At 44.7% G+C, this 27950-nt stretch overlaps 2 protein-coding genes across 2 annotated transcripts; one reads left to right on the top strand and one right to left on the bottom strand.

The window, feature by feature from the left end:
* Positions 1-27950, bottom strand: SPATA6L (spermatogenesis associated 6 like). Its single transcript, XM_040988898.1, has 13 exons — positions 27912-27950; positions 23917-24054; positions 20377-20425; positions 18834-18875; positions 15815-15939; positions 12136-12213; positions 8864-9109; positions 7703-7805; positions 5240-5274; positions 4329-4516; positions 3373-3466; positions 2407-2509; positions 1-187 (listed from the first exon to the last, which is right to left on the bottom strand). The coding sequence occupies exons 1-12, from the start codon at positions 27948-27950 to the stop codon at positions 2420-2422; spliced, it is 1227 nt and encodes a 408-aa protein (XP_040844832.1). The 3' UTR covers positions 1-187; positions 2407-2419.
* Positions 24385-26895, top strand: PLPP6 (phospholipid phosphatase 6). Its single transcript, XM_040988899.1, has one exon. It carries the CDS (start codon positions 24430-24432, stop codon positions 25309-25311), a length of 882 nt encoding a protein of 293 aa, XP_040844833.1. The 5' UTR covers positions 24385-24429; the 3' UTR covers positions 25312-26895.

Genomic DNA, 27950 nt, shown 5'->3' with positions numbered 1-27950 from the left:
AAAGAGGAAACACTTTAATAAGTACTCTTACCTTGGCACAAAAGGCTGAGTACAGAGTTTGACTTAATAGGTTAGACCCCAGTAACTCAACAGAGACAACACAAATCATTCATTTCTGGAAGGATGCATCTGTTGTCTTGATGAGCGCACTCTTCGTGATCTTCCTTCAGCTTGCCTTCCTCTTTTCCTGGGAAAATTGAAACAACAGAAACTACACGTGGCGTTCAACAAGTGAACCACCAATACAATAGGAGAGTAAAACAGAAAAAAAAAATGTGCACTGCCATCGGCTTGACACTGAGCTAGTCTACCTTGGGTCAAGTTGGGCTCTGAGCTGCTTCTTCTGTTTCCAATGCAGAGTAAGACAATGAGCACCTTGTACCCTTGGACAAGTCACTTCACAAAGGTGAAGGAGGAGGAGTCGTGGAAAAAAGAAGGAACTGGGCCACATGGTGGGAACCACTGAGTTTCTCTCTGGAATCCATCTTCCCCACACACAGACGGCATGGCACACGACCCTGCCTGTTGGGACCCTTCCCGTGTTTATTGGACTATCAGTATTTTCCTAAAAACCTAAGACTACCAAGAGTCATGCAAAGGTTTCACAACCAAGACAACATACATGAGCCCAGTATTTCAGGATCTCTGCTTCAGCACGGCTCCAAAACTCAAGGTAGGGGACAGTATGAAGAGCTTGCAGGGAAGACCTACCAGCATATTCCATCAGGTCGAAAATGGACTTGTAAGACATTCATTTCCCAGGACAGAATCTAGGTTATTTTTTTTCCTTCTTACCTCCTCTCAGTATCCTCACATCAGTGTCCACATTATCAAGGCTTTATTATGTAGTCTGATGTGACTCATGTTGAAATTCAGTGCAACTTGCCATTGGTAATTACACAGGCTATGTCCCAAATAACCTCGTAATAAATGTCTACATGACTGTTTTTGCAACCAGAGATTAAATGGCCCAGAATCTATCCTTTAATCTACCAAGCAGAACGTTCCAATGCCAAAGCCCGCAGACCAAGCAGTTAATGAGCTATCCACCATGCCCCAGTCTGCCCCAAGGCAATCTGTGCCCCATTGTCTGCTTAACCCTCCAAGCCGACTTTCAGGTGCATGGCTACAGTGAAAAGCTAGCAGATCATCACACATTCCTCTATTACGTAAGACAGCTGGCAGTTATCTTAATGCTGCTGGAATGAGGACTGCACAAAAGAAGCACCCTAATGAAAGACATTCAAGGACAGTGTCTACAAACCCTTCCTGGGTTCCAAAGGGCTCTCTCCTTCAAACTCCTGTTCTCTCTTCCCAGTGTTCTCCTATCAGACACTCTGGCTTTTGCAAAGCGACAGAATGCCATGGTCAAATGCATGGTCTTCACGGCCATACCACCCAAGTTCCTATTCTCAGCTCTGCCACTCACTCATCATGTCACTCAGAGCACAGCACCTAAGCTCACAGTACCCCAGTTTCCCTCTGTGTAAAGTGCACCTAGCTCATAATGTTGCTGCGACCATTATAAACCGTTTACTACCTATAAAATATAGACCAACTCTTCCCACTTAGGAAACACATAATGAGAAGGAAATGAGAAGGATGGCACCAGAAGGGTGGGACAGGAGCTCCCCAGCTTTCACTACACCTCCCCCTCTCCACAGGTGAGAGTAACACCCTGAAAGACAAAAGTTGGTAATATTCTGGACCCGGGTTAGAAAGGGGGAAAGATGAGGGTACCTAAGAAAGTATGACACTCACAATAGTTACTTGCCACCTACCTGAATTCCAGACATTCTCTCTTCCTATCTCTCTGTGTGCACCTCTGCCTTTCAAGTAAAGCCACAAAAATAAATAAAATCTTATACATGCATTTTTTATTTCCTAAGTAGTAACTATAGAATTAGTGACACAAGGACACAGGGGGGGTTCAGGTGGGAAGACAGGGTGTACACCTTCAACCTGCGACTGTACATTGGGCTAAAACACGGGGTATAAAATAGTGAGCGATGAAGACAGAGTTCTGGATCTCATTCTAGGAGACTGATTTTAAACAATAGCCCAAATAAGAATAAATGCTGTGACGTTTTCATGAAAGAGTATGGAGTGTCATGGAAAGGGCTCATAGACGTTCCCCGGTTCCCCAGGTAGGTTCGGAAGAAGGATTCACTCAGGGAAAAGCAGCAAGTACAACGGCCCCAAGATGCGCAAGATCTTGTATTCAAGGAACCCAAAGAAGTCAGAGTCCGCTAGACAGGCAAGAGGGTTGGTGGACACAGATGCTTTCATGATCACACTGAGAGATGCACCTCTAGCTTGCCTCCATGCCTCATGCTCCCCACATTCCTTAGTTAACTTCATATGGACAGCAGGAGCCCCTCGTAGGAGATGAAGGTGCTTACTTACACAAGACAGCAGCTTAGAAATATCTTTGTTCACGTTGTGGGTATTTCTCCCAAGGACTGCTTGGTCTTTCAGCGATATAATTGATTTCAGAGGCAGGATCTTCCTATAACAAAACACACCCAGCCATTGTATCGCATGGCTATCAACGTCTAATTACATTACCAAAGGATGAGCTCCGTGCCTCCCACATACACGATGTGTACAGAATTCACTAAACATGTGTGTATGCAGACTGTCTCCCTCCGGCTTCCCATCTCAAAGGCTTCTTTTTAAAAAGGTTGGTAATTACAGAAAAAAAAAAAGCAACAACTTGGCAAGGAGGAAATCAAGTCCCTCAGTATCCCCATGGCTAAGGTCATCCACGTTCATTTATAAGTGTCATCCTATAAATCTAACACATGCCAGTGTTACATCCGACTACATGACATAAATTCAACCGCTGGAGGCTCCTTTAACACCTTTTATTTGAATTCTTCCTTTGTGTCTACTGTCCGTCCACACGGCATATCCACCAATGGATCAGAAACACATCTGACAGTCCTATATTCAAACGGGGACCCACCTTCCTAAGTTTCAGAAAGACTTCCTTCTGCATTGTGGCTTTGCCCAGACCACCCTGTACTCTTCCCTGGAGTCCTGTATGCCTGGGAGGGGAAGTTGCTGTGGCCTATTTAGACTATTGAGTCTCTATGCTTCGAAAGGAACTAGTGCGGGGCCTCTGTCTAATGAAGGCAATCCACAAACTCATTGCTACACACGTTACTTAGATGTAGTTTCCTTGCTGCTTCTTCCTCTAGCAGCCTACCCTGAATCTCAACCAATTCAAATATCTTCTATAACATGCTCTACGCTCACCGTGCACTGTTGGTATCATTATTACTTGATTGATATCTATCCCCTAACCCCAGGCCCCATTTTCCCATATCATTTTGTCCATGTAGATATAGTCTTATCAGAAAACCTCACCATGTAGGGGTGTTGCTGGGCTCTGTGGGATGTCAGAAGACGGCACACTCTTTCATGGATCTTCTTCCAGGTGGGCCGAGAAGAAGGCTGGAACCTGCCCAAAAGAGTCAGTGGAGGGGAGTATTACGCAGCTACCAAAATGCACACCTATCTGGAATACATAAAATAGGTTGTTCTTTGAAACTAAGCCATAAGGAAACAGAGCAGAGACGTGCAAAGTGGTTTGCAAATTGTCATTTCAATATCTGTATTTAAAAAATGCATTAGGGGGGCCTGGCATAATAGTGTAGTGGTTAAAGTCCTCGCCTTGCACTCGCCGGGATCCCACGTGGGCGCTGGTTCTAATCCCAGCGGCCCCGGTTCCCATCCAGCTCCCTGCTTGTGACCTGGGAAAGCAGTTGAGGATGACCGAAAGCCTCAGGATCCTGTACCTACTGAGAGGAGGAGCTCGGCTTGGAACATCCGTCTACTATGCTTCACCCACAGCATTCCTGCCAGCGGACATTGTATCACTGTCTGCTTAATGCCTGCTCCTACTGCTGCACAAAAAGTGAGACTCGGGTGAACAGCTTATCGCAGGGCACACCCACCAACATGCAGTACCAGTTGTTAGCAGGTGCTTGCTGAGCGACTGAACTCATGCCTTCATATTCTGGAGGGAGCAGAGAACCAGAGCCTACACTCAGAGTTCTAAGTGTCCTTAGCAGTGATTGGAAGAAGAGAAACATAGACACTGTTTTCTGAAACTGCCTAAAGGGATTTTAGCAATTTGGACCTGTATCTGCGCTCCAGTGAGTTCTCTATTCAGTTTACAACCAACATCCCAAGATCCAGAAGGAATATCCATTTTTTTTTCCACAACCAGGTGTCAACATTTGAGTGCTCTTAGGAAAGGTTTTACTCTCTACAGAACACAAGGCACTGTGTGGGGAGAGAGAAAGGGGCTTGCCACTGACCTTTCGTGGAACAGGAGCTGATCCTGCGGGCTGGGAGTTCTGGAGTGCTGGGAGGTAGCAAACGACATTTCCCGGTGGCAGTCGGTATCCCCTTGGTTCCTGGGTGACAGCTTTTCCAACTTCCTGGAGTCTAAGGCTGATGGCAATCCTCTCCTTAAAATGATGCGTTCATCTGGCTCTTTGATAACCTGAGTGGCAACAATACAGCCTATTTTTGTTTGCTTGTTTGAGGTTTTGTTTTGAAACATTTGTGGAATGTAAAGCTGGGGTTGAGGTGGGACAAGAAAGGGATCTAAGGGCAAGGAAGATAAAAATGCGGGTCCAGAGACCTGCTGTAAATAGATGAGGGGTGAGGATACAGACAACCAGAGGTAAAATGTTCAGGAGTCAAAGTTAAGGGGGAAAAAATAACTGGAAGTCCCTACATTTCCAAAAGCAACTCGTGCTCTGAACTTTTGATTTCTGAGGACTGGAGATTCTTGGGCCTGGGACAGACATAATTTCTCCACAAACTACTCAAATTCCATGATGCAAGAAGCACAATACTTTGAGTTCTCTTCACAACATCTATTCTCATCGTGTATCACAGACCAACCCTTCACTTTTACAAATTAAAGTTTGAGAACAAGGAATTGATCACCTTCACAGACACAGGTATTCGATCAGAGAAAAAGCAATGAATACCACTACTGATTAAATAAGTACTGGGTCTACAAACACCCTTCTTGGTGAGTTACCCTACAAATGAAAAGACCAACTACCCCCAAGCAAAGTCTATAGTGGAGCCTGGGTACCTGATCAAGCTAAAACAGCCATACCTATGCACTCCCACTACCAATTGGAGAAGCCACAACATGTGACTTAGGATAGTTGGAAATAGAACATTTTACAAACGCTACTTCTAAAATTACCTTTACGTTAGCTGCAAGGCTGTCAAGAGAAGAAGCTAGAAGAAAGAAGAACAAGTGTTTCAATGACTCATGGATACCATTTAATCCCACAACTGCTGTTACATTGAGACCACAGCAGTACAAAAATATTAGACATTGACTCATTACAAACTTAAACGCTTATAAAGTACAGTCCCTTTTTAAGTCTTCCTTGGGTCACAGAAATTCTATAGATGAGCCTCTGACCTCTTGACATCAACAATGGAGCTATATTGTTGGAGCTATATTTCCATAGCCTGCAAAACTCCTGTTTCTCAGGGCCCAAATGATAGCAATGTGGATCTAATACAAGCTGAAGCCCCCTTCTCCAAAATTCTTGGGACCATGAAGTGTTTCAGATAATGGCTTTTGTAGGATTTTAGAATATCCACTCATATAGGATGATTGGGCCTGGGACTCAAATGTAAACATACAACTCATTTGTATGCCATATATGCCTGATTCGCAAAGCTCAAAGATGATTTTACACAATATTTTTAGTGCCCTTGCATTTTAACTGAGTCATGACATCATGTCAGGGATGGACTTTTCCACTTGTGACATTCTGGTGATGCTCAAAAATTTCAGCTTTTGGAGTATTTTGGATTTTTAGGTTATGGATATTCAATCTTCATAGAATTCCTACACCATGTCTCCTCTGCCATTGTCTGTGGGGTTTTTGGGGGACGGGGAGAGGATTTTATCTTTGCCCAAGGTTAGACGCAATTGTTCAATTGAGACAATGAATACATAAGGACTTGGAGAAATCTAACAAGGCAAAAATGGAAATCATCATGATGGCTCTCTAAATACATAAGTGGACCTAAGGCAGAATGATACGAATGACAAAGAAGTGAAGTTGTAAACGCACACAGAGAAAAACCAAGATTAAAAAAAACAAATCTGAAATGTGTCATTTGTAAGGCATCCTCCAGTGTGGCTGGTGCTTACACAGTCACAATGGATTTTTTCCTTCACTAATGATCCCTCACCTACTGGCAGTAAAAAGAACAACCAAAATAGTGGCTTCATGTCCTCTGGACCCATATATATGTAGGTGTCTGCTTTGTCTAAGCAACCTTCATCTCTCCCACCCCAAGCTGAGCAGAGAAGCAGCAACGTCAAGGTCCTTTTTAGCTATGGCCACAAGTCTGTCCTGTGACCCTGCAAACCCTGGCCACTGGTCTGCAGCACTCTCCTGGCCAGGGACCTCCCTCGGCTCCCTGGTTAGTGTGGTCCATGCACCAGTAGCATCAGCACCATGTAGAAGTTCATACTCCCAAGAAGGATCCCACCCCAAGCCCAGCACTACTGAACCAGAACCTGCAGTTGAACACTATCCCTGAGTGATACATGTTCGAGTCTGAAGAACATTGCTTTCATCTACCTTAGGCCTGGAGGAGTGATCTGTGATTTAAGCCAAGATCTGACTTGAAAGCTACAGGGATTCCAAGGATCTGAGCCCAGAGCTCTGACCGTCTTCCTAAAAGGAGGTATTCCCAAAAAAATGATGTGTGACCTCTACACAGATTGTAACCTCTCTGCCAGGATTAAGAGGTGAGAGAGGCCAGTATGCTGCCTCTTTAGACCCAAGCCAGCATTAAGCCCAGCTTGTCCTCCCCAGGAAAGAACATTGATTGTTGCTTCGCTTCCCTGTAACAGTCAAGCCAGTGTTGCTCTCTGGGCTTTGGGTGACTTTCAGTTCAAAGGTCTTCAATGGAATGGCAGCAGTGGTGAAGCACGCTCTACTATCCTCTGTCCTTGCTCAGCTGCTGTTACACAGTACTGGCTTGAGGCATCCCAAGAGCCCCTGCAGCCCCTTGAAAGGACAAAGCTTTAAACCTATGCTAGGGAACACTGTTATAAAGGGATGGCCCAAGTACCATCCTACCAGCAGGCAAAGCACTTAGATCACCTCCAGTGCTGTCTGGCCTAAGTGTTTGAATGAAGTTCAAGAATGGGTGAACTGCCACACCCTTCACTACATCACCCACGTCACTGTCAGTCATCATACAAAGACTTCTCAAGGCGGTCTTATTACACAGTTAACATGTGGTCCAGGGGACTTGCCCACATCTTTCCAGAGATCTGAGAGGGTTACGCAAATCTCATTAAGACATCATTGGACTTTTGCACTCTTACTTTTTGGTAACTGTACAAGGGAATTTGCCAAAAGCTACCTATAATAGCCTGATCATTCTGTCAAGCCACCCAGGGCAAGTGCAGGCTCTGATTAGCAATTCTACTGGCACGAGTCCCCCTTCGCCAGCCACATGAGTTCTCCAATGAACACCTTCGCAGAGGACACTGCTCCAAAAGAACCTGGCCTTGGAAACTGTACGGCTGAAGGGCATTTAGGAAGCTGGCCCACAGTTTCCAAACTTACTCACGATTCCACAGAGCAAAAACAGGACCCACACAGGCAGAACAAGAAAACGCAAGTACCTCTTCTCATTGGAAAGGGAAAGTTTGAAAACTCGGATTTTCTTTTAGACTTCCGGGAACAGTGTTCCGAATTGTTCTCACCAAAAGGTTTTGCACTGTCCACCTGCAAAGGAAGAGTTAACAGTTTAATCCATCATAGCTTGTATGACTCTTTCCTTGGTACCCGTTAGGCCCCTTTCCCACCTGCAATTGCCTGTTCTGTAAGTTAGGAGAGATGAGTAAACACCCAATATGCAACCTCGGAGCACATGATGGGTTAGACCCACACAACAACCCACGCCACTGATTTCACTGAGTCTAAACACAAGCGTACCAGCTAAACTGGACACGAATCAGTTTAGGGGAACATTCAAGGACTGAACTCGAAAAGAGAGCAAGTGGAACATTATTTCACAATCTTTCAAATCAGGGCAATCTCCTATCCCTACACAGTGCAGCATGGTCCTCTCTCACAGCAGGTTGCTGTCACCTGGTGACACTGTAACCTCCCACTCTACCACCCATTCAAAGTGTCCAGATTCTATCAACTCTCACTTTACTGAGGGTGACTGCTCATATTTTCCTTATGACCAGTTGGGTGACATCACAGACTGCTCCCGGTAATGGTGACTTATCGTATGTCACCATCACACTCTATTAACAATTCCCAGACATTCAAAACTGGGACAGCTGGCATTCACTGAACAAGTTTTCTGCGTCAGATACCTTTTACAAGTACAATTTAACAAGAGTCATTATTAGAATGCTGTTCTTAAGTGGCATTCATTTGTACTTATGAACCAGGCTTCCTTTATTCTAGCCTCATTCACACTCTCACCATTTCTAAGTATTCTGAAAAATCCCTGTAGGGAGAGGGACCTCTGGCCTGGGATGCCCACAATCTGCATCAGAATGCTGGTTCAAGTCTCGGTACTCTTCTGCACAGCTTCCTGCTCAGCATACCTTGGCAGGCAGGCAACAGACGATGACTCAAGAATTTTGCCCCTGCCACCCACGTGGAAAACCCACATTGAACTCCAGGATCCTGGCTTTGACTCTCTCTCTCTCTCTCTCTTCTCTCTTTCCTCTCCTCTTCCATCCTCTCCTCTCTTCCTTTCTCTCCCTCTCACCATAGACATTTCCAGCAGCAACATTAAAAATCAGTAAGAACTTTGGGCTCACGTGTCTAACCACAAATGGAGGTTTGCTTCCTGCAGAGATCTTGCAGTCATTTCCAGGGGTGAGCAGAGCCGGCTGCTGCAGGAAGCAATGTCGCATGCAGTAGGGAGAAGGGACCCGGGGGTCCACGCCTGCGGGCAGCCTGTCCAGACGATTCATCTTCACTACCATCTTGGTATTGGTGTTATTTAAGGGGAATATTGGTCTACGTGATGGTGATAAAGGTCTTTGTGACTTATACTTTTGTTCCTGAAACGTAAAAATATATATTTTTAAAATAAGAAAGAAAACTCAATCAGGATATAATTACTAAATTGACTTTTTTTTTTTTTGAAAGTCAAAATTACAGAGAGAGAAAGAGAGGTCTTGCATCTTGTGAGTCGCTCCCCAAATGGCCACAGTGGCTACGGCTGGGCTAAGTCTGGAACTCCAACATCTGGGTCTCCTTCAAGGGTACAGGTGCCCGAGCACCTGCACTGCTTTCCCAGGTGCGCTGGCAGGGAGCTGGACTGGGAATGGAGCAGCCAGGACTCAAATCAGCACTCCTAGCAAGTACAGGCATTACAGATGGCGGCTTAAACAACTGTACCCAAAGTTGGTCCCCCAATTGACATTTCTAAAACCAAAGTAGAGGACAGAACATTTCAGATGTATACAATATAAGCCTTTGAAAGAGCATTTCTCTACTTCAGAGCTTAAAATCACCATTGGGGCCAGCATGATGACACAGCAAGTCAAACTGCTACGTGAGGTGTCAGCATCCCATACAACTACTCAGTTCCCAGTCCAGCTCTTTGCTAAGGGTGCTGGGAGGGCAGTGTAAAATGGTCCAAATGCTTGGGCCCCACACTCATGTGAGAGCCCCAAATGCAGTTTCTGCCTTGTGATTTCCTCCTGGCCCAGCCCTACCTATTGGATTACAAGAGCGAATCAGTAAACAGAAGCTTTCTCTCTGTTTATCTCCCTCTCCCTGCCTTTCAAATAAATAAGTATGTATTTTAAATCTTTTTTAAAATCATCTGTATTTATAACCACTCATTACCTTGTAATGTAAAAAAGTTCATGGAAGGGGCCAGCACAGTGGCTCCGCGGACTAAACCTCCACCTACAGTGCCAACACCCCATATGGGCACAGGTTCTTGTCTCAGCTGCTCTACTTCCCATCCAGCTCCCTGCTTATGCCTGGGAAAGCAGCAAAGGATGGCCCAAGTGCTTGGGACCCTGCACCTGCATGGGAGACCTGGAAGAGGCTCCTGGCACCTGGCTTTAAATCGGCTCAGCTCTGGCCATTGCAGCCATTTGAGGAGTGAACTAGCAGATGGGAGGTCTCTGTCTCTCCCTCTCTAAATCTGTCTTTTCAACAAAAATAAACAAACCTTTCAAAAAAAAAAAAAGAAAAAATGGCCATGATGACCAGTGCCTGCAACTATAAGTGACAGATGTTCTGGCCTAGGACTCACCTCTGCCCCACCCTTGAGCCAGGATCTTACTTACCTCAGCTTTCACGTAGTTCCCAAATATATTTACTAGGACCATCTCATATAAATATTCCAAAAGAAAGAAAAACAGTTCATGGAAACTAGAATTAAAGGTAAATTTATTTTGGTGCAAAAATTTTAAAAATCCATGCATATGAGGGAGTTTTCAAAAAGTTCTTGAAAAACACATGTGAAAGAAACTGTACATCTATTTCAAAAGTTTTTGCATTAAAATATCAAGTCCATTTTTTTCATGAATTGAAGTATACTTATTGTTTAAGTAACAAGTAGATCTATGTGTATTGTAACAAAGAATAAGACATTCATTCCTATCACAGATAGATGATAGATAGATAGATAGATAGATAGATAGATAGATAGATAGATAGATAGAAAGATAGAAAGATAGAAAGAAAATTTTGGCATGCACTTGGATCCTGCAATTTAACTTCAATAAACTTATTACAAAGAAATAGGATGGCTGATTGTATAACTACCAAAGACTTTATCACAGTTTGAGAATTAGGAACCAAGAGTATTGGTGAGCACGCAATTGCCTCTTGGCTGCAAACCCATCTCACCTCTATGATACAAGGCTTGGAATTCTGCAAATCATCCTTGCCGTCCGTTGTTTTACTGGGCGTTGCCACCAGAGGGCACCAGAGGCAAACGTCAAGGCAGACGGAAAAAATGGGCTGGCTGGCTGAATTTCCATTCTATTCAGCTTAGTAGCGCCTCAACACCCATTCTTTCCCTTAGTAGCAGCAAATAGCTCTAGTTTTATAACTGCTCCCCACCCCAGTAACAGAAGCAGCCTCATTGCGCCCCTTCAGATATAACCAATATCAGTTGGCCAGAGCCACCTGCTTGCTCCCGAAACCATTCCCAGCAGTCCAGCTTCCTCAAAGTCCAGCTTCGGAATTCCCAGGAAGGCAACACCTTCGTGCCTATGGGGTCTGTTCCTCAAGCTTCCAGACTCTTGACCGCAGTTAATTCCTGTAGCTCTTTTCCGTAGGTCCCTTCAGCATCCCCTTTATCCTTCAGTCCTCCAACCCCCGTTTAGTCACTTTTTTTTGGCACTACATCATTCTGTTACAGTAACAATTACAGTTGGATTTCTCAATTGGATCCTGACTGATACAACAGTTAAATACTCAACAAAAGGAAGATGATTGGACAAACAAGACCCAGTACATGGTGGAATACAATGAGACCATGAAAACCTTTCGGGGATACAAATACTTGAGGACTTGAGAAAATACTCATGACAATAGCAAATAAAAACAGAAGTGTCTAAAATAATAATGGAGTACAGTATGACCCATTCTTTTACAATAAAATTACATGTGTGTACAAAATAACTTTTAAAAAGTCACACTTCCACATGATTTTTTAAAATCAGATAATTTGTTTTTATTTTGTCCTTTATACTTTGTTTTCTAATACTGTAAAAAAAAATGTGATATTTTTGGTGTAAGAGAAAGACAGGTATTCATTTAGAAAGGAAACACGGGGTGAGCAGTGGGTTCAGGACTTAAGACGCTGTGTGGGACACACACACGTTCCACCATAGATGGCCTGGGTTCAAGTTTCAGTGTTGCTTCTGAGGGCAACTTCTGTCATCCAGGGCAAGCTGGATCAAACAGGCTTGCTCTACGGTGCTAGGCTGTGCAGGTGTAGTTTTGTAATAAGCCAAGTCGGAGTTAAGATTCTTTAAATTTGGAGAGAAAATTCCCACTCTATCGGAGCTTGCATCATTGTCATCGTCATCATCAGTATTGTCGTTATTACACTTACCAGAAATCTGTCCCTATGCAGAGGCGCACATTCTCGGATGGCTGTCCTTGTGGCAAACTCTAGTTTGGGAGCAATACCCTAAAAACAAAACAGCACAAAAGATGCAAGTCATATTTACTGGACACACTTCTTTTTGCCTGTCTCACCCTGACTTGCAAAAGTGCTCCTTTGTGTGGTGGCATAATCCGTACACATTATCTAAAAAGCCTGGGAGATAAGAACAGCTGTACACTTATGTAATGTGTCTGATGCACCTGACCCTGGTCTCAGGAGTTGGTATTTGCTTACTCATTTAGCTCCAATGAGACAGATCCTTGTACTCTCTGTGCTACAAAGATGCTGGAAAACTGGACTGAGTTTCAGGTTTCTGTCTTTTGTCTTTTCTGCTTCCTAGATCCATACATGTGTTACAATTCATGAACCAGCATACCCCCCAAAACACCATTTACTATATGATGGCTTTAACTATTGTGTCTCTCAGAGATCTGACGCTTAGGAAGACACGAAGCAATTTTCCCGGGGTCACATAGTTTAAAAATGGCACAACAAGTCTGACTGTGTCCAGCTGACCCCATCATCAGCTCACCTGTAGCCCCTTTGAGCATGAACCCGTCCCCCCCGAACCCAATGCGCCCACTGGCATCTCCCTTGGTGGATCCCACTTGGTCATGCATTTCTTGTTTCAGGGATGCTTTTTTTCTTTCTTGTTTCCTGTTGAAATCCTACCCATTTCTCGAAGGTTCCTCACCAGGCATGCCCATGGTGCCTCCAATCTCTGCTATCTCACTTTCATCGAAGGCATCTACACTCCAGGTGTTTCTAGAAAGGACTGGCATCTGTTGTAACTCTAGAGGAGAGCAAGGCTACCATGAACTGCAGGCTTCCTGTACAGGCCACGGGTACACAGTGGCTTTCACATGGGTGATCTCGTTTGTTCCTCAAATAACCTGTGGAGTGGAGACAACTGAATCCCCATTTTATACATGAGGAAAAGACTCTGCAATGTTGAGTAGTTTGCCCAGTGTCACCCAGCTGGGGCTTAGTAGAGCCAGTGTTTGAAACTCAGCCACAGGTCCAGCATGGTAGCCTAATGGCTAAAGTCCTCACCTTGCACTAGGATCCTATATGGGCACCGGTTTTAATCCTGGCAGCCCCTCTTCCCATCCAGCTCCCTGCTTGTGGCCTGGGAAAGCAGTGAAAGACAGCCCAAACCCTTGGGACCCTGCACCCGTGTGGGAGACCCGGAAAAAGCTCCTGGCTTCGGATTTCAGCTCTGGTAGTTTGTGGTCATTTGGGGAGTGAACCCGTGGACAGAAGATCTTCCTCTCTGCCTCTCCTCCTCTTTGTATATCTGACTTTGCAATACAAATAAATAAAATCTTTTAAAATAAATAAAAGTAAAATAAAAGAAGAAACTCAGTCACACTCCAGAGCCCACTTTCTCTGCCTGACCAAGTTGTGGATGAACTAGCAAGCTTGACTCCCACACATTCGCTCATCCCTTTGTGCAACAAATCCTTGGATCAAGGGTACACAGTATTCCCACAGGAGTGCAAGGTCTGGTCTGGGAACTCTGGGCTGATAACCACAGAGGCCCAGCTGGTAGACAGGGTCAGACAATCCAGGGAAGCAAAGAATAGTGAGTATACAAAAATGTGACTCACGCAGCCTCATCTCTTATCAAGACTGACCATGCCAACAAGAGCGGAAGGGAGAGTCCCAGGGTCTGTGGTACCTCTGGAGGAATCACAAGGTCCTCACCAGGGTGCCACGCCCCAGATGCCCCATGAGCCAGAAGTCTGAGCCTGAACGACTCGCCTCTTGAGATACAGCCTTGTTGCAATCTTTATATTGCATTACAGGGAGGTAACTTCTGACTCTCACAAGACAGCACAATAAACACCAATACTAGCATTCACATTGGTTATGTACTTAACTGCACAGCAGGCATGACTGCCAACAGTATAGATACGAGGATGTATATACACATAATGTGTGTATATATAATGAGTACATGTATTTATTTAATGTTTAAATTTATTTGAAGTGTATATAATACAACAATCCCCACAACAAGGAAAAGCAATGGGATAGTGGACTAGAACAAATAGAAGAGCAGCATCACAGAGAGGCACACAGAGCTCACCTGGTACCCACGAGCCAGCATGACAATCCATGCTCCTCCACTTGCAGGCTCTGAGGACATGCAACTTCCTACACCACCGTCCCCACCCACAACATGGCGAAATGACAGTAGCCACCTGGCAAGATGAAGGAGAGCCGATCGTGATAGGCCATGGAGTGAGCACAGCTCAGGGCCTGCGATTCAGGAAACAGGGTGGGCAACTGCTCTTCATACAAATTCTTACCGACTGGTTCATTTTGCCTAAGAGGACGTTTGAGAAAGACGCGGCCCTTCTGTTTTATTACACATCATTTCAAATTATCATGTGATTAATTATAAGCACCGATACTTTCTTGGATATGAGAATGTTTCTACAGATGCTTAAAGCCTTTCTCTCATGATAATCTACTTTTACAAAAAATATCCTACACACAATTTCCTATAGGATATATTTATGGCTGATGCCCAGAAAGTTAACACTTGAGAAAACCATGGTTCTTCTTCTCTTGCTACTTAGCTGCATATAAGCCTAATAGTCATAAAAGACTTCTATTAAATGGAGCATATGAGTAACTCAAAGACAACAGGGTATCCCCTACCTGACCCTCATCCACTTCTGTTCCCTTTCTGTTTCTCAAGAGGAATAACCCAGTAACTCAAAATAATAAAGGCAGGCACCTCCCAGCCATGATGGCTATGTGACACAAAAAGGTTGCAGAGAAAAAAGAGTGATAACAGAGGGCTTAACACTCTGCCTTTTGGGATTCTGATTAGGAGACTGTACTAAGTGTTTGCCATTTGAAGAGGCAGAATCAGAAACTTTCGTCATCGTAAGCATCCTGAAAACAGACATCTTGTGTATTCCACCTGCTGCACTGCTACCAACAAGGCTGAGGTAATGCTACTTCCTTCAATATTAACAGCAATTCATGGGGCAGGGAAAAAGTTGAATAGTCAATATGCACTTTATAATATATAAAAATATGGCTTTTAGAATGACTATCCTTCTATTTAAACCTATGTCTTATAAAACCCCATTCAAGTGGTGAATCTTCTAAGCTCCTTCAGCAATTAACAATAAGCCTCTGTCAATTTCCTCTTTCTAGTGGACAACAGAATACCTGCCTTGGCTAATAGGAAAGTAAATAAAATGTGTTTTTAAAAAAAAGGAAAAAAGGGAAGCAGAAATTAAAAGAGCACTAACATCACTACTATGGCTACTTTATTTAGTCACAACACAATGACTAGACAAATCTTTCTGTTAAGCTGCAACCAGAGGTTGAAAGAACAAGTCTTCTATAACTACACAACAAAGCGAGCAGGGCAATGATTTGGTCTGATAAGATAATGAGATTTCCACCTCTCAGCTCAACAGTGAGATCAGCATGATTCATTCACAATCTAGAGTTGGACACCCCAGCAGGATCACCAAGCACAGCTCACAGAGGTTCCAGCCATTGGTCCATGAGGATGCTAGAAGTTTGAATAAAGCGTTCAAGTTCCAAGAAGCTTTTCTCCCACACTGGAAGCCTGGATGGCCACGACTTTACTTACTGGAAAACCGATGGCTGTCTTCATGAGCACCTCCCGATACATCCCAGGGTGTGGCATTGTCAGCGTGGGCTCCGGGAAAAGAAAATCTCGTGTATTTTTTTCATAGTAAGCCAACTCTTCCCATGCTAGAAAGCAAGCAGCAAAGGCATAAGTGCGCATGCCTACATCCTTGGTCCTAACACAAGTTTGAACAGAGTTGAAGTGTATTTAATACAACAATTACCATCACAATGAAAAGAAATGGAATAGTGGACTAGAATGCTTTGATACAAAACAGATGCTTTGATCCCAACAAAACGTTATTCCAGAAGAGAATAATTTCTACTTTTTACCTCATGGAGAACATTACATGGTCCCTGTGCAATGGTTCAAAGGAGAAATCCTCCCCTTGTGAACACGGGATCCCATATGGGCGCCGGTTCTAATCCCGGCAGCTCCACTTCCCATCCAGCTCCCTGCTTGTGGACTGGGAAAGCAGCAGAGGACAGCCCAAAGCCCTGGGACCCTGCACCCACATGGGAGACCCAGAAGAAGCTCCTGGCTCCTGGCTTCAGTTTGGCTCAGCTCCAGCTGTGGTGGCTGCTTGGGGATCTTCCTCTCTGTCTCTCCTCCTCTCTGTATATCTGGCTTTCCAATAAAAATAAATCTTTAAAAAAAAAAAAAAAAAGCAGTGCCTGGGAGAAATAGACAGTTCCTTGGGACTTTGCGCTCTCTTGGGAGACCTGGTAGAAACTCCTGGGGCTCCCGGTTTCAAATCAACTCAGCTGATCTGAAAATAAAATCTTGCAACTTTCTGCTAAAGCCTGTGATATAGTGGTTAAGAACTCGGGTACCAGGGTTGGACACAGCTGGGTTCAAATCCCTGCTCCACCACTTCAAGTTCTATGAATGCTTTAACTTCTGTTTCCTCTGTAGGTAAATGGAGAAACTCAGGATCGGGTGTGCAGGACACAGCGGTGGCACTACCGCCAACGATCACGACTGATCCATGACTTCATTCCAGCAATAATCCTCATGCATTGGTCTCTACATCAGTGTTGCAACAAAACTCACCCATGTGGGATACGCAATAGGTTTCTTTTCGATTTTCCTTTTTTTTTTTTTCTTTCCTATGTGTTTAGCTAGCTCTTGTCACTACATCCCCAAAAATAATAACTTCCAAATTGCTAGCCCATTATTCAGCAAGAACTTAAAACACACACACACACACACACACACACACACACAAGAGGTCACAGAATTGGAAGCAAGCTCATCCACTCTCTTTAAAATGCCAAGAATAAAAAAATAGATCGAAATGATGGGAGACAAATAAATTAAAGGTGGTGAAGCTTCTCAATAAGGCTTCTCTCACTTGGTCATTTTCAGCAGACCCAAATTGCCACACAGGGTGAAAGTGGCAGTACACCAAGAGGATGTTACATCGAAGCCTCATTATAAACAGTAATCAAATTCATGGGCTGAGCCTATCTCACATGCCAAATGAAGTGTGAAAGAACTCAGCGTTCTGAACAGTCTAATAGCATAGGTGGTGACATCATCAATGCCATCAATGAACAATTTTCCCCTAAAAAAAGAAATGAGACTTCAACAGAACTCATTTTAATCACACTGGCTAGAGAAATATCTAACATTTATAGAACATAGCTAAACTTCCAACATGCTGCCAGCTATGGGATTTCATTTGATTCCCTCTCTGCAGATAAGGAAACCAAGGATGTGAAAATTTAACATACCTGTCATGATGCCACATGGCAAAGGAGACATTCAAACCCAAGTTACCTAAGGCAGAAATTCTCACGCAGATGCCTGGTACGTTTGGCTTAAGTGAATGGGCACCATTAAAAGAATTCTGCCAGCTGGACTGAATAAGTATGACTTGGCAAAGTGGAGGCGTGTATTGAACAGTGTTAAGATGAAAGCGCCATATTCACTGTTAAGCAGGACTACACTGCCCTCCTGTGTTCACCACTTCTCCCCACCCTTGGAAACCGAAGAGTCAAAGGGATCCTGATTTCTTGGGAGCAAAATCCTTAGAACTCTTCATTTTGTAGCAGAGAGAGAGAGACTGAGGAAGGAAGGAAAGAAGGAAGGAAGGAAGGAAGGAAGGAAGGAAGGAAGGAAGGAAGGAAGGAAGGAAGGAAGGAAGGAAGGAAAGGAAGGAATCATTCCTCTATTACATATGCTGAAAAAGTTAACGGGCAACCTGTCCCACTTTTGAGGGAAATTATTTTGAGCAACTCAAATTCAATTCCACTAAAATGATAATCTCCAACTGAGGAATTATGGACAAAAAGAGGGAAAAAATCGCATCTGATTCATTTTTTTGAGTTAGAAGTAATACTCACACACTCAGCTGGAATCATCAGAGCTTCCAAACAACTACTCCTGTAAGCTGCTCCTGGGTGGATTTCTGTACCCACAAAAAGCACGTGCAAGTCCAAGATAGGCTACATTTTGTAAAAGATGTATTTATTTTCATTGCCAAGTCAGATATACAGAGAGGGAGAGAGACAGAGAGGAAAATCTTCCGCCATTGCTGAGCTGATCCAAAGCCAGGACCCAAGAGCTCTGCCGGATCTCCTATGTGGGTGCAGGATCCCAAGGCCTTGGGCCATCCTCGACTGCTCTCCCAATCCACAAGCAGGGAGCTGGATGGGAAGCTCGGCTGCCAGGATTAGAACCAGCACCCACGTGGGATCCCGGTGCATTCAAGGCGAGGACTTTAGCCACTAGGCCACCGCGCAGGGCCCCCAAGATATGCTACATTTTTAAAAAGAAGTGAATTTTAAACTCAAGGTAATCCTAAAGCACACCTAAAAAGGAGAGGCTATAAAGTATGGTTAAATATAGAAAGTGTGCCACTGTGCGTAATTCTTTCAAAAACCTTCACAACCTTTTAAAAATGTAAAAAACTAAAATAAATCATATCTTTCCAGTTCCTCAGAGAGGTAAAAACAGTTAACCATAAGACCCAGCAATTCTACACACGTGCCTTGAACATCGAATATCACCTTACCTGGAGGTACTAGTTGAATTAATTCAAACCTGGTTAGGAAGCCTGAAAGCGAAAAAAAAAAAAAATTGTATTATAATAGTTCAGAAAACTGCCATTTCTCATGAATGAGTCTAAAACTGCCATAACACTCCATTTGCATTAATAACAAGAATCCTAAATAATATCAGTCACGTAAGACTTAATAGAAATGAAGTAACTAAACAATAAAAGTAGCATTCACCACCTAAAAAGTATTGACATAAGTAATGCAATATTTTCTCTTAAGAGTACTTTCATCCACTATGGGAGGAGGGGTGTGGGAGGCGTGGGGGGACTCCCCAGTGCTTATAAAACTGTATCACATAGTACAATGTTAATAATAAAAAAAAAAGATTAAAAAAAATACTGAGTTTAAGGGCGAAACAAGCAACAAGGATTTAAAAAAGCAAATTTGGTCACCTTTTTATATTCAAATTTAATAAAACTACATATTTACATTACTAAAAAAAAAAAGAGTACTTTCATCGAAAAAAGTAGCTTTGCAGAACACCAAAATAACCTTGAACCTTTCACCTTCAAAATTTACAATCTAATTTTTAGCCATTAACACTTCACCTTACTTTTAAAATGTGCTTTGTGATCACAAATTAGATTTGGAACGTAACTTTTAAAATACTTTTTGAGTTTGAAATACTCTAGAAACAGATTATAAAAATAAATAAATAAATAAAACCTAAAGCCCAAGGTTAACATAAACGAAATAACAATAGAAGTCAATAAATACAACTCCAAAAAATTACTGGAAATAATAACACTTGAGATACTAAAATTTTCACTTCTTAGACTTGTGAAAAATGTATGAATTCATGAGGATAACACTCTAAGTGCCAAGAACATCACCACGTACAAGCATTTTTTAATTTGACCATTTGTATCTTTTAAAAAATTTTTATTTGCTTTTATTTGAAAGTCAGAATCAGAGAGAGAAATAAGAGAGACCTTCCATCCACTGATTTTCTCCCCACATGGCCACCATATTCCTTAATAAGATGATCCAACGCCAGCAGCAGGAGCTTCTTCCAGGTCTCCCACATGGGTACAGGGGCCCAAAGACGTTGGCCATTCTCTGCTGCTTCTCCAGGCCCCTAGCAGGGATCTGGATGGGAAATGGACTAGCCAGGATATGAACCAACACCCCTACGGGATGCTGGTGCCACAAGAGGAGCGATCAGCTTGTAAGCCACTGCCCCGGCCGCTGTATCTTTTTATTTGTTTGAATGGCAGCAAGACAGACAGCCAGGGATTTCCACCTGTTGGTTCACTTCCCCACAGATGCCCCAATATCCAGCCAGGATCTGATGAAGCAAAAGCCATCATTCTGGTACCGTGCAGAAATTCGCAGCTATATTTAGAAAGGCACTTGTGATAAAGTCAAAATAGAAACAAAAACACTGACACTCTTGAATATAAATAGGGCTCAGATAAGGAAGCCTCGCAGTTTTAACGCATTCAAATTTTATTGCTATGCATTACACAAATAATGTTCATCTCTGAATGTACTTACTTTCTAAAAGGTCGGCTACAGCTCCAGGGTCGACTGCATTTTCAAATACCTGCAGAGAAAAAAAAAAAAAACGAAGAAAACAAAGTTTCAATCCTTTTTTTTTATTTAGTGCTTATAGAAATTGTAGATTATATTCTTCTAGACAATTCGTATGTAAAAGAAATCCACCCACAGAATAGTTTAGGATTCGACCCACCTGTTTTCACACACGTGCTCATTCAACTTTATTTGCAGGTGTATTTAAGCCAAAATGAGGACATACTGGAGCTAATTGGGCCCCTGATTTCAAAAAGGAAATTTTCAGTAGGATATATTACAAGAAAAATAAGACAGAATAAACTCAGTCTACACAAAGACACCTCATGAGCCAGGCAGCATTCAGAACCTAAGGAGGTTCAAGGAAAGGCACTGTTCCTGCCAGTTTGTATAAGTGGATGTGGAAATTAGAAAAAAATATATATATTTGATCAGATAGCATGAAGAGACTCTAGTTAGAGTTTAATGAGCAGTTTCTGATAGGAGGTCTCTAATTGAAGATTAGATGATGAATCAAGTTGATAAACTCTAGTTTCCAACTTACTCTTTACATTGAGCTCCTGTTTATTAATGTAGAAACTTAAGACACTGGGTCTGGCATCATAGCCTAGTGGCTAAAGTCCTCACTTTGCACGTGTGGGGATCTCATATGGGCACCAGTTCTCATCCCAGCAGCTCCTCTTCCCATCAGCTCTCTGCTTGTGGCCTGGGAAAGCAGTCGAGGATGACCCAAAGTTTTGGGACCCTGCACTCGCATGGGAGACCAGGAAGAGGCTCCTGGTTCCTGGCTCCGGATTGGCTCAGCTCTGGCCATCGTGGCCACTTGGGGAGTAAACCAGCAGATGGAAGATCTTCCTCTCTGCCTCCTCCTCTCTGTATATCTATCTGAACTTCCAATAAATAAATAAATAAATAAATAAATAAAAATCTTTAAAAAAGAAAGAAACTTAAGGCATTAGGGCTAACCCATCCTGATAGCCTACTGGAAAAAAAGTGTTTTTGTTTTAACCTTTTCTTTCCTTTTCTTTTCTTTTCTTTTCTTTTCTTTTCTTTTCTTTTCTTTTCTTTTCTCTTTTCTTTTCTTTTCTTTTCAAGACATAGAGGGAAGAAAGGAGAGAGAGAGATCTTCCATCCTTGAGTTCATCTCTCAAATGCCTGCAAAAGCCAGGCTGGACCAGGTAGGTCAAAGCTAGAGACCCAGAACTCCATCTGGGTCTCCCATGTGCGTGAGCGGCAGGAATCCAGATGTTTGAGCCTTCACCTGCAGCCTTCCAAGGCTGCACGCTGGCAAGAAGCTAGAAAGAAGGTGAAGGCTCAAACATCTGGCTTAAATCAGGCACTCTCAATATGGGACACAGGCAACCCAAACAGCATCTAAAGGGTGAGGCCAAATACCTATTGCCTCCCTGCCAATAAAAAAATACATCTCAACAATATTCACATGGAAAGAGTGGCAGGTGAATAGTGGACACAGTGCCAGAAGTACAGAAACTGCCCAAAGGTGGGAGGCATGGAACAGTTCTTCTCCAGGACTCTAGAGGACCCACGGCCCACTGATGCCCTGATGTAGACTTCTGGCCTCTAGAACTGCTGGACATGTTTCTCTGGTTTCTGCCAGTCAGTTAGTTTGTGGTCCTCTTGTATAGTAACCCTAGGCAATTAATACACCCATAGCCAAAAATATTTTCACAAGCATGATCCCAGGGGCTGTGCCAAAGACAGATTTTATCAGTAATTTGCTTATGCCAATGACCGAAGCCATTCCATTCTTAAATGACACAAGAGGGTCCCACAAAGAAATGACGCTTTTGCTCCTTGCAACGCTGTTTGCACAGAGAATGGTGCACGCACACACACACACACACACGAAAACTGGAATCAGCCAGAGGAAGGAAGCTGGAATATGGCCCCAAATACACACACACACAGGAGAGCAATTATTTAATTGCCTTTACAATGTGGGGGTGAAAAATGGCTCTGTGATATGTTTGACAAGTGACATTAAATGCACAGCTTTTCAAATAGCTTCGGCAGCACCTAAGACTCCACCTGGGGGTCCACAAGGATTTAAAAGTCAAGAAGGTTGGGGGCCACCACCTGCAGAGCCAGCGTCCCATGGGGGCACCAGGTTTGAGCTCCAGCTCTGCCAGCGTGCCTTGGGAACGCAGCAGCAGCGGATGGCACACCTGCTGGAGCACCTAGATCCGTGTGGAAGGAGACCCAGAGAGCAGCTCTGGCTCCTGGATTTGGACTGGCCCAGTTCCAGCTGTTGCAGCCATTTGGATGGAAGATCTCTCTGTCTGAATACCACCTTCCAAGCAGATAAATAAATCTTCAAAAAAAATTTTGGACTGGATGCCTCCCTTTCCAAGATCTTGCCATTCCTGTGCCTACACGAGTTTGTGTCCTTGGATTTTTTTACAGCTGATTTTAGCCACAAGGTCAAGAAGCAATTGTCTTTGGATCTCTTAGAAAGACTTTAGAAGTCTTCTATAGAGCAAAATCAAGCCAAGCAGGAAATTCTTGCAGGGGCGGGGGCAGGGGCAGGGTGTGAGAGGTTGGCTGTATTTTACCACTTGCAATATGTACATAGGAGAACTTGGTATATTTGGATAATCATCATTCATTTCTCTCCTCTTTCATCCAAACAGTTTTGGACACTTTATTTAAATTAATAGAGTGTGACTTAAAATCTAACATATACTACTCCAGCACTTTAGAAAATCAATATTCATCTCCTGGCCCAACCTTGGGTCAGAACACACAGCTTACATCCTGTTCTATGATGAGTCTTCACTCTCCCCACACGATTCATATCAGTGACCCTGTCTGGGGTAAAATCATTAAACCACAAAGGTTTAAAAAAAAAAATCTATTCTATCTCAAATTCCAAAGCCAAAAAAAAAAAAAAAAAAAGTGAAGGCCTTGCTACTTCTTGCACAGTAGTACAATGATACTGCATTAAATCCTGACATAGGAAGAGGCTTGGTAAATCAGTTTTAACCATGTACCCCAGCAGCTGTAGTTCACTGGAATGGGAGCCAGCTTTTATCATGATGGCTAAAGAACTCGGGGACCCATGACCTAAGGAAAGGCAGTAGATCTGAAGAGTTTTTGTGTGATGAAAGCATTTCCCTTACAGGAATGACCTCATTTACTTAGTTTTTCCTGAAGGTCATAAGTCCCCACTTCCAAAGGTTCCCAGTGTAACCCACGGCCTCTTAACACTCTCAGCAACACTCTGCTCCCGTTAGCACGTGGGGGTTCCAAGACCAGAAAACCCTCAACCAGGGGCACTTGGCTCAGCTTGAGATTGGCTTTCAGCTTGGCTTCAATACCCACGGTGGCTTTTATGCAAAATTCAAGTGACTTCGGAGCTTAGATTTTGTTTGTTTGTTTGTTTTTTAAGGAAATGGACCATCAACATTGGAAGAACTGTGACCCCTGGAAGCGCCACTGGATTATCTTCAGAGACCAGCAGCCAGGGAGAACAGACAGCAGCACCTTTTCAAATCTCATGCAGCGCTGAATCACAATAGGGAACACGGATGGGAAGCAGTCCGTCTCCAGGTACTGATTCAGCAGATAGACCCCCAGGAACACAGCCTGCTTCTCCGGCAGGAACACTCCGGGGCAGGAAACCTTCAGGAGAAAAGACAGAGCAGGGTTTCCTTTTTGCTTTTTTCAGTTGCGTTCTATGTCTCCCACAAACACTGCATCCCCATCTCCGCTGGCATCCTTCCTTCGTCCATCCCCTAACCGTCCCAGTTAAGGGACCACAGTCCAGTCCCGGCTCCACAACCCCACGTCTCCGGCAGGTGTCACAATCGCGCGCTCTGGCCGCCTCCTCTCCCCGCCCCTCCAGGATGGCTCTGCGGAAGCGGAAGAGGCGCACGCGCCGGGAAACCTCCGGCTAAGGCCCACCGGGTCTCGGGGCCCTGCCGCCCCCATCCCCTCACCCCGACCCCCTACCCCTAACCCCCTCAGCCCTTCATTCCCCACGCCAGCCATCGAGCCATGTCGAGCCCCAGGAGGAGCGTCGAGGGACGGCCGTTGGGCGCCTCCTCTTCCAGCAACCACAGCAGCCCCGGCAGCCCTGCGCTCGGAGGCGGTGGCAGGTTCGAGTTCCAGTCCCTGCTGAGCAGCCGCACCGCGGCCGCGGACCCCACCTCTGCAAGGCTGCGCGCCTCCACAGAGAGCCCCGTGCACCGCCGTGGCTCCTTCCCCGTGGCCGCGGTGGGCTCCTCGCAGGCGACCCCGAACGCGCTGCCCGAGGATGACCGAATGGACCTGAACCCCTCCTTCCTGGGCATCGCCCTGCGCTCGCTGCTGGCCATCGATCTGTGGCTGTCCAAGAAGCTGGGGGTGTGCGCCGGGGAAAGCTCGACCTGGGGCAGCGTGCGGCCTCTTATGAAACTGCTGGAGATCTCAGGGCACGGCATCCCCTGGCTGCTGGGCACCCTCTACTGCCTGACCAGAAGCGACAGCCAGGCCGGGCGCGAGGTGTTGATGAATCTGCTGTTTGCGCTGCTGTTGGACCTGCTGCTGGTGGGCCTCATCAAAGGGCTGGTCCGCAGGCGACGCCCGGCCCACAATCAGATGGACATGTTTGTGACCCTCTCGGTGGACAGGTACTCCTTCCCTTCGGGCCACGCCACGAGGGCCGCCATGGTGTCACGCTTCATCCTGAAACACCTGGTGCTGGCCATTCCGCTGAGGGTGCTGGTGATCGTGTGGGCCTTCATCCTGGGCCTCTCCAGGGTCATGCTGGGGCGTCACAATGTCACCGACGTGGCTTTTGGCTTTGTGCTGGGCTACATGCAGTACAGCATTGTGGACCACTGCTGGCTGTCACCCCACAATGCTCCGTTCCTCTTTGCACTGTGGAATCAGCAGTGACATCACGGACCGTGTGGCACCAGGCGCTCTCAAGGTTTCTTTGTCCCCCATTCAGCCCAGCAGCATACCACTGGCCCCTGACAACATTCCAGGCTTGGAATTCCTGGCAGGTGTCCTGTGGTCCTGAGGTGTTGCTAGGCCAATAGCAAGTGCCAGCCGTTTCTGAACACAACCGTACTAGGGAAAACAGAAAAGAAAAAAAGAAAAACCTCTACTGTATATTCATTTAATAACTGTTTGTGTCTCCAGGACAACTGCAAAGAAACCAGGCTGGGATGGTTTTACTATTACTGTTTTGTTGTTGCTGCTGTTTTTTTTCTGAAACAGCAATGAGTCTGGTTGGTTGGTTGGTTGGTTGGTTTTTGGCAATCCTTTTGTTTCTGGACTTCATGGATAAGCTACATCTTACTCCCAATCCTTTCTGTGTGGTAGACTTAAAACAGTATTTCAAAGATCAGAGGCATAGATTTTTCCAGGTGACTCCCTGAGGCTCTGTTGCCATAGCTGGGCAGAGTGCTTCTTGGGTTCTGGTTTCCTTGGAAAGCCTTTATTCCTTTATCTCTCGCATGCTTGTGGACTGGGTGCGGGGAGAAACAATGACAGGACTTGACTTTTTGTCTTATCCCCCATACCTCACAAGATCTTGAAATATTTGCTCCCCACCATTCATGTCGGGAGAACAAGCTGGAGGAGGTTCTTAGAAACATGGAAGAGGTATGCGTTCTCTAAGGTGCTCCCAGGAAAAGCAGGGATGGGAGAGTATGTCTCCATGATTAGCTCTCGTGACCACTGACAACGGGGAGGGGAAGGTTGGAGGAACTGGGAGTCTGGGGGACAGACTCCACACCCAGCATGTTGATGGGCAGTCTGGCTGGAGATGGGGCCCTGCCTCCTTGCCATCGCTACTAAATAAATACCAATGCCGTTCTGTTAGAGCAGAGAAGGAAAACTTCTCCGTATATCTATATATGAAAAAAATCTTCTGATAATCTTTATTACCAGTTATTTTAGCATGTATACATAGGATTCCCATAAACCTTTGAATCTGACAAGGCATGCGGATGGGCTCTGATTGGAGGAAAACAAAAACACCCTTCCCAGAGTGACAGTCACCCTGAAATAAGAACTGCCACTCCCCCCCCAAATACAGTGATATCGTTTGCATTCCCAATATCCCCTGAACACAACTACCTCTTGTGTAAAATCAGCAAAGCTGTGAAAGTTCTAAGTCGTTTTCCTGCTGTCTTCCAGGAATCTGACCAGGAGTTAAGGAGTGTAGGACCAGAGGTCTCTTTCCGCCCGGATATGCAGACCCTGGGGGCAAAGTAGTGATATTTCTTCTTGCGCTGTTCACAACTCTTGACTGTTGGGGTACCTGCCTTCTGTGGGGTACTTCTGGAATTCCCTGCTTTAGCTGCCAGGGCCTGCGTTTGCATCCCTTTTTAAAACACAGGTGAATTCACCTGACTTTCTGGGGGCATACTAAGTACTGTAGTGCAGAAGACGGATTTCATTGCTAAGTAACTGTCCACTGAGGAATGTCTTTTCACAATGAATAAATTTAACCCACACTGTTGAATGAAATGACCCGAAAACTTTTTTTTTTTTATTCCATCTTCGGGAGGAGGGATTCTCTCTTGTCACGCAGCTTCTCAATGGCTCCTTCATCTTCTCCCACAGTCTTGAAACCTTCAACTGACCCAGAGCACTTGATAGAATCAGGCTGTATTTGCTGTCAGCAAAGTGGGCCAAATCGAGACGATTTTGGTGACTTTTATTTCATAGTTGCATACATGACGACACCACAGCACTGCCCAACCATTTGGACACTTTCCAGTGTCCCGCTAGCAATGTGTGTGTGACCATGGCCGTGGTAGAGAAGCTCCTGGTAGCTTGGAGGCAAAGCTGTACGAAGGGCTGGAAAATGCAATTTGAAATTAAGGCAAGACTGACGCCTTCCCAAAACAGGAATAATGTTGTCATACTGCTTGAGGACCTTAGGTGAGATGAGTTGAGCCACTGTGTGCCATGGCTAGCATCCCCCGCCTCAGAGTGGCTGAGTTCAACTTGGACACTTCTTGGTCCAGTGTCCTGTTAACCCTGGAAGCCCAGAGGATGCTTTAAGTGCTTAGGGACAACCAGCATTCCAGGCTCCTGGCTCCAGCCTGGCTCAGCCCTGGGTGCTCCTGGCGCTTGGGGATTGAATCAGCAGATGAAAGTTACCTCTTCGTTCCTTGTTCCGTGTTTCAAATAAACTTTAAAAAGAAAAAAAAACTGTCTCTGGTTACTAAAAAAAAAAAAAAAAAAAATTAATCTTTTTACAAAATCTTTATCCTGGCAAAGAAAATCCACCTTAGGCTTAACACAGACCTATGTTAAAGCCTTCAGGATAAAGCCAAGAAATGTTTGTTTTAGAAGAAAACAAATGTTAGGACACTTGAGCTTAATTAGGAAGTTCAGGAAGGCAGAGGTAGACAGTGTTAGGGACAGAGGAAGACAAAGCATAGGTGTGAACGAAATGGGAGAGCAGCGGTGACCATCACAGGATCATTTAGGAATCTGACCTGGAGCGAAGGAGTGTAGGGTCAGAGATCTCTTACCGCCCGGATCTGCAGCTCCACCACCACCTCCAGAGGCAT

The sequence above is a fragment of the Ochotona curzoniae genome, unplaced genomic scaffold (assembly GCF_017591425.1).
Source record: "Ochotona curzoniae isolate NIBS_2020 unplaced genomic scaffold, NIBS_Ocur_1.0 contig_50, whole genome shotgun sequence".
NCBI lineage: Eukaryota > Metazoa > Chordata > Mammalia > Lagomorpha > Ochotonidae > Ochotona > Ochotona curzoniae.
Note: the sequence above shows the minus strand (reverse complement) of the source record. Positions and strands in the feature narration are given on the sequence as shown.

Bases quoted from the DNA above. Each gene is read 5' to 3' on its own strand.
- PLPP6 (XM_040988899.1), top strand. From the start codon at position 24,430: ATGTCGAGCCCCAGGAGGAGCGTCGAGGGACGGCCGTTGGGCGCCTCC.
- SPATA6L (XM_040988898.1), bottom strand. From the start codon at position 27,950: ATGCCTCTGGAGGTGGTGGTGGAGCTGCAGATCCGGGCG. The intron at 7,806-8,863 runs GTGAGCCCAAAG...CTTCCTTTGCAG, and splicing joins CTCCATTTGTGGTTAGACAC to GTGGACAGTGCAAAACCTTT. The intron at 2,510-3,372 runs GTGAGGTTTTCT...GTTTTGTTATAG, and splicing joins CCCAGCAACACCCCTACATG to GAAGATCCTGCCTCTGAAAT.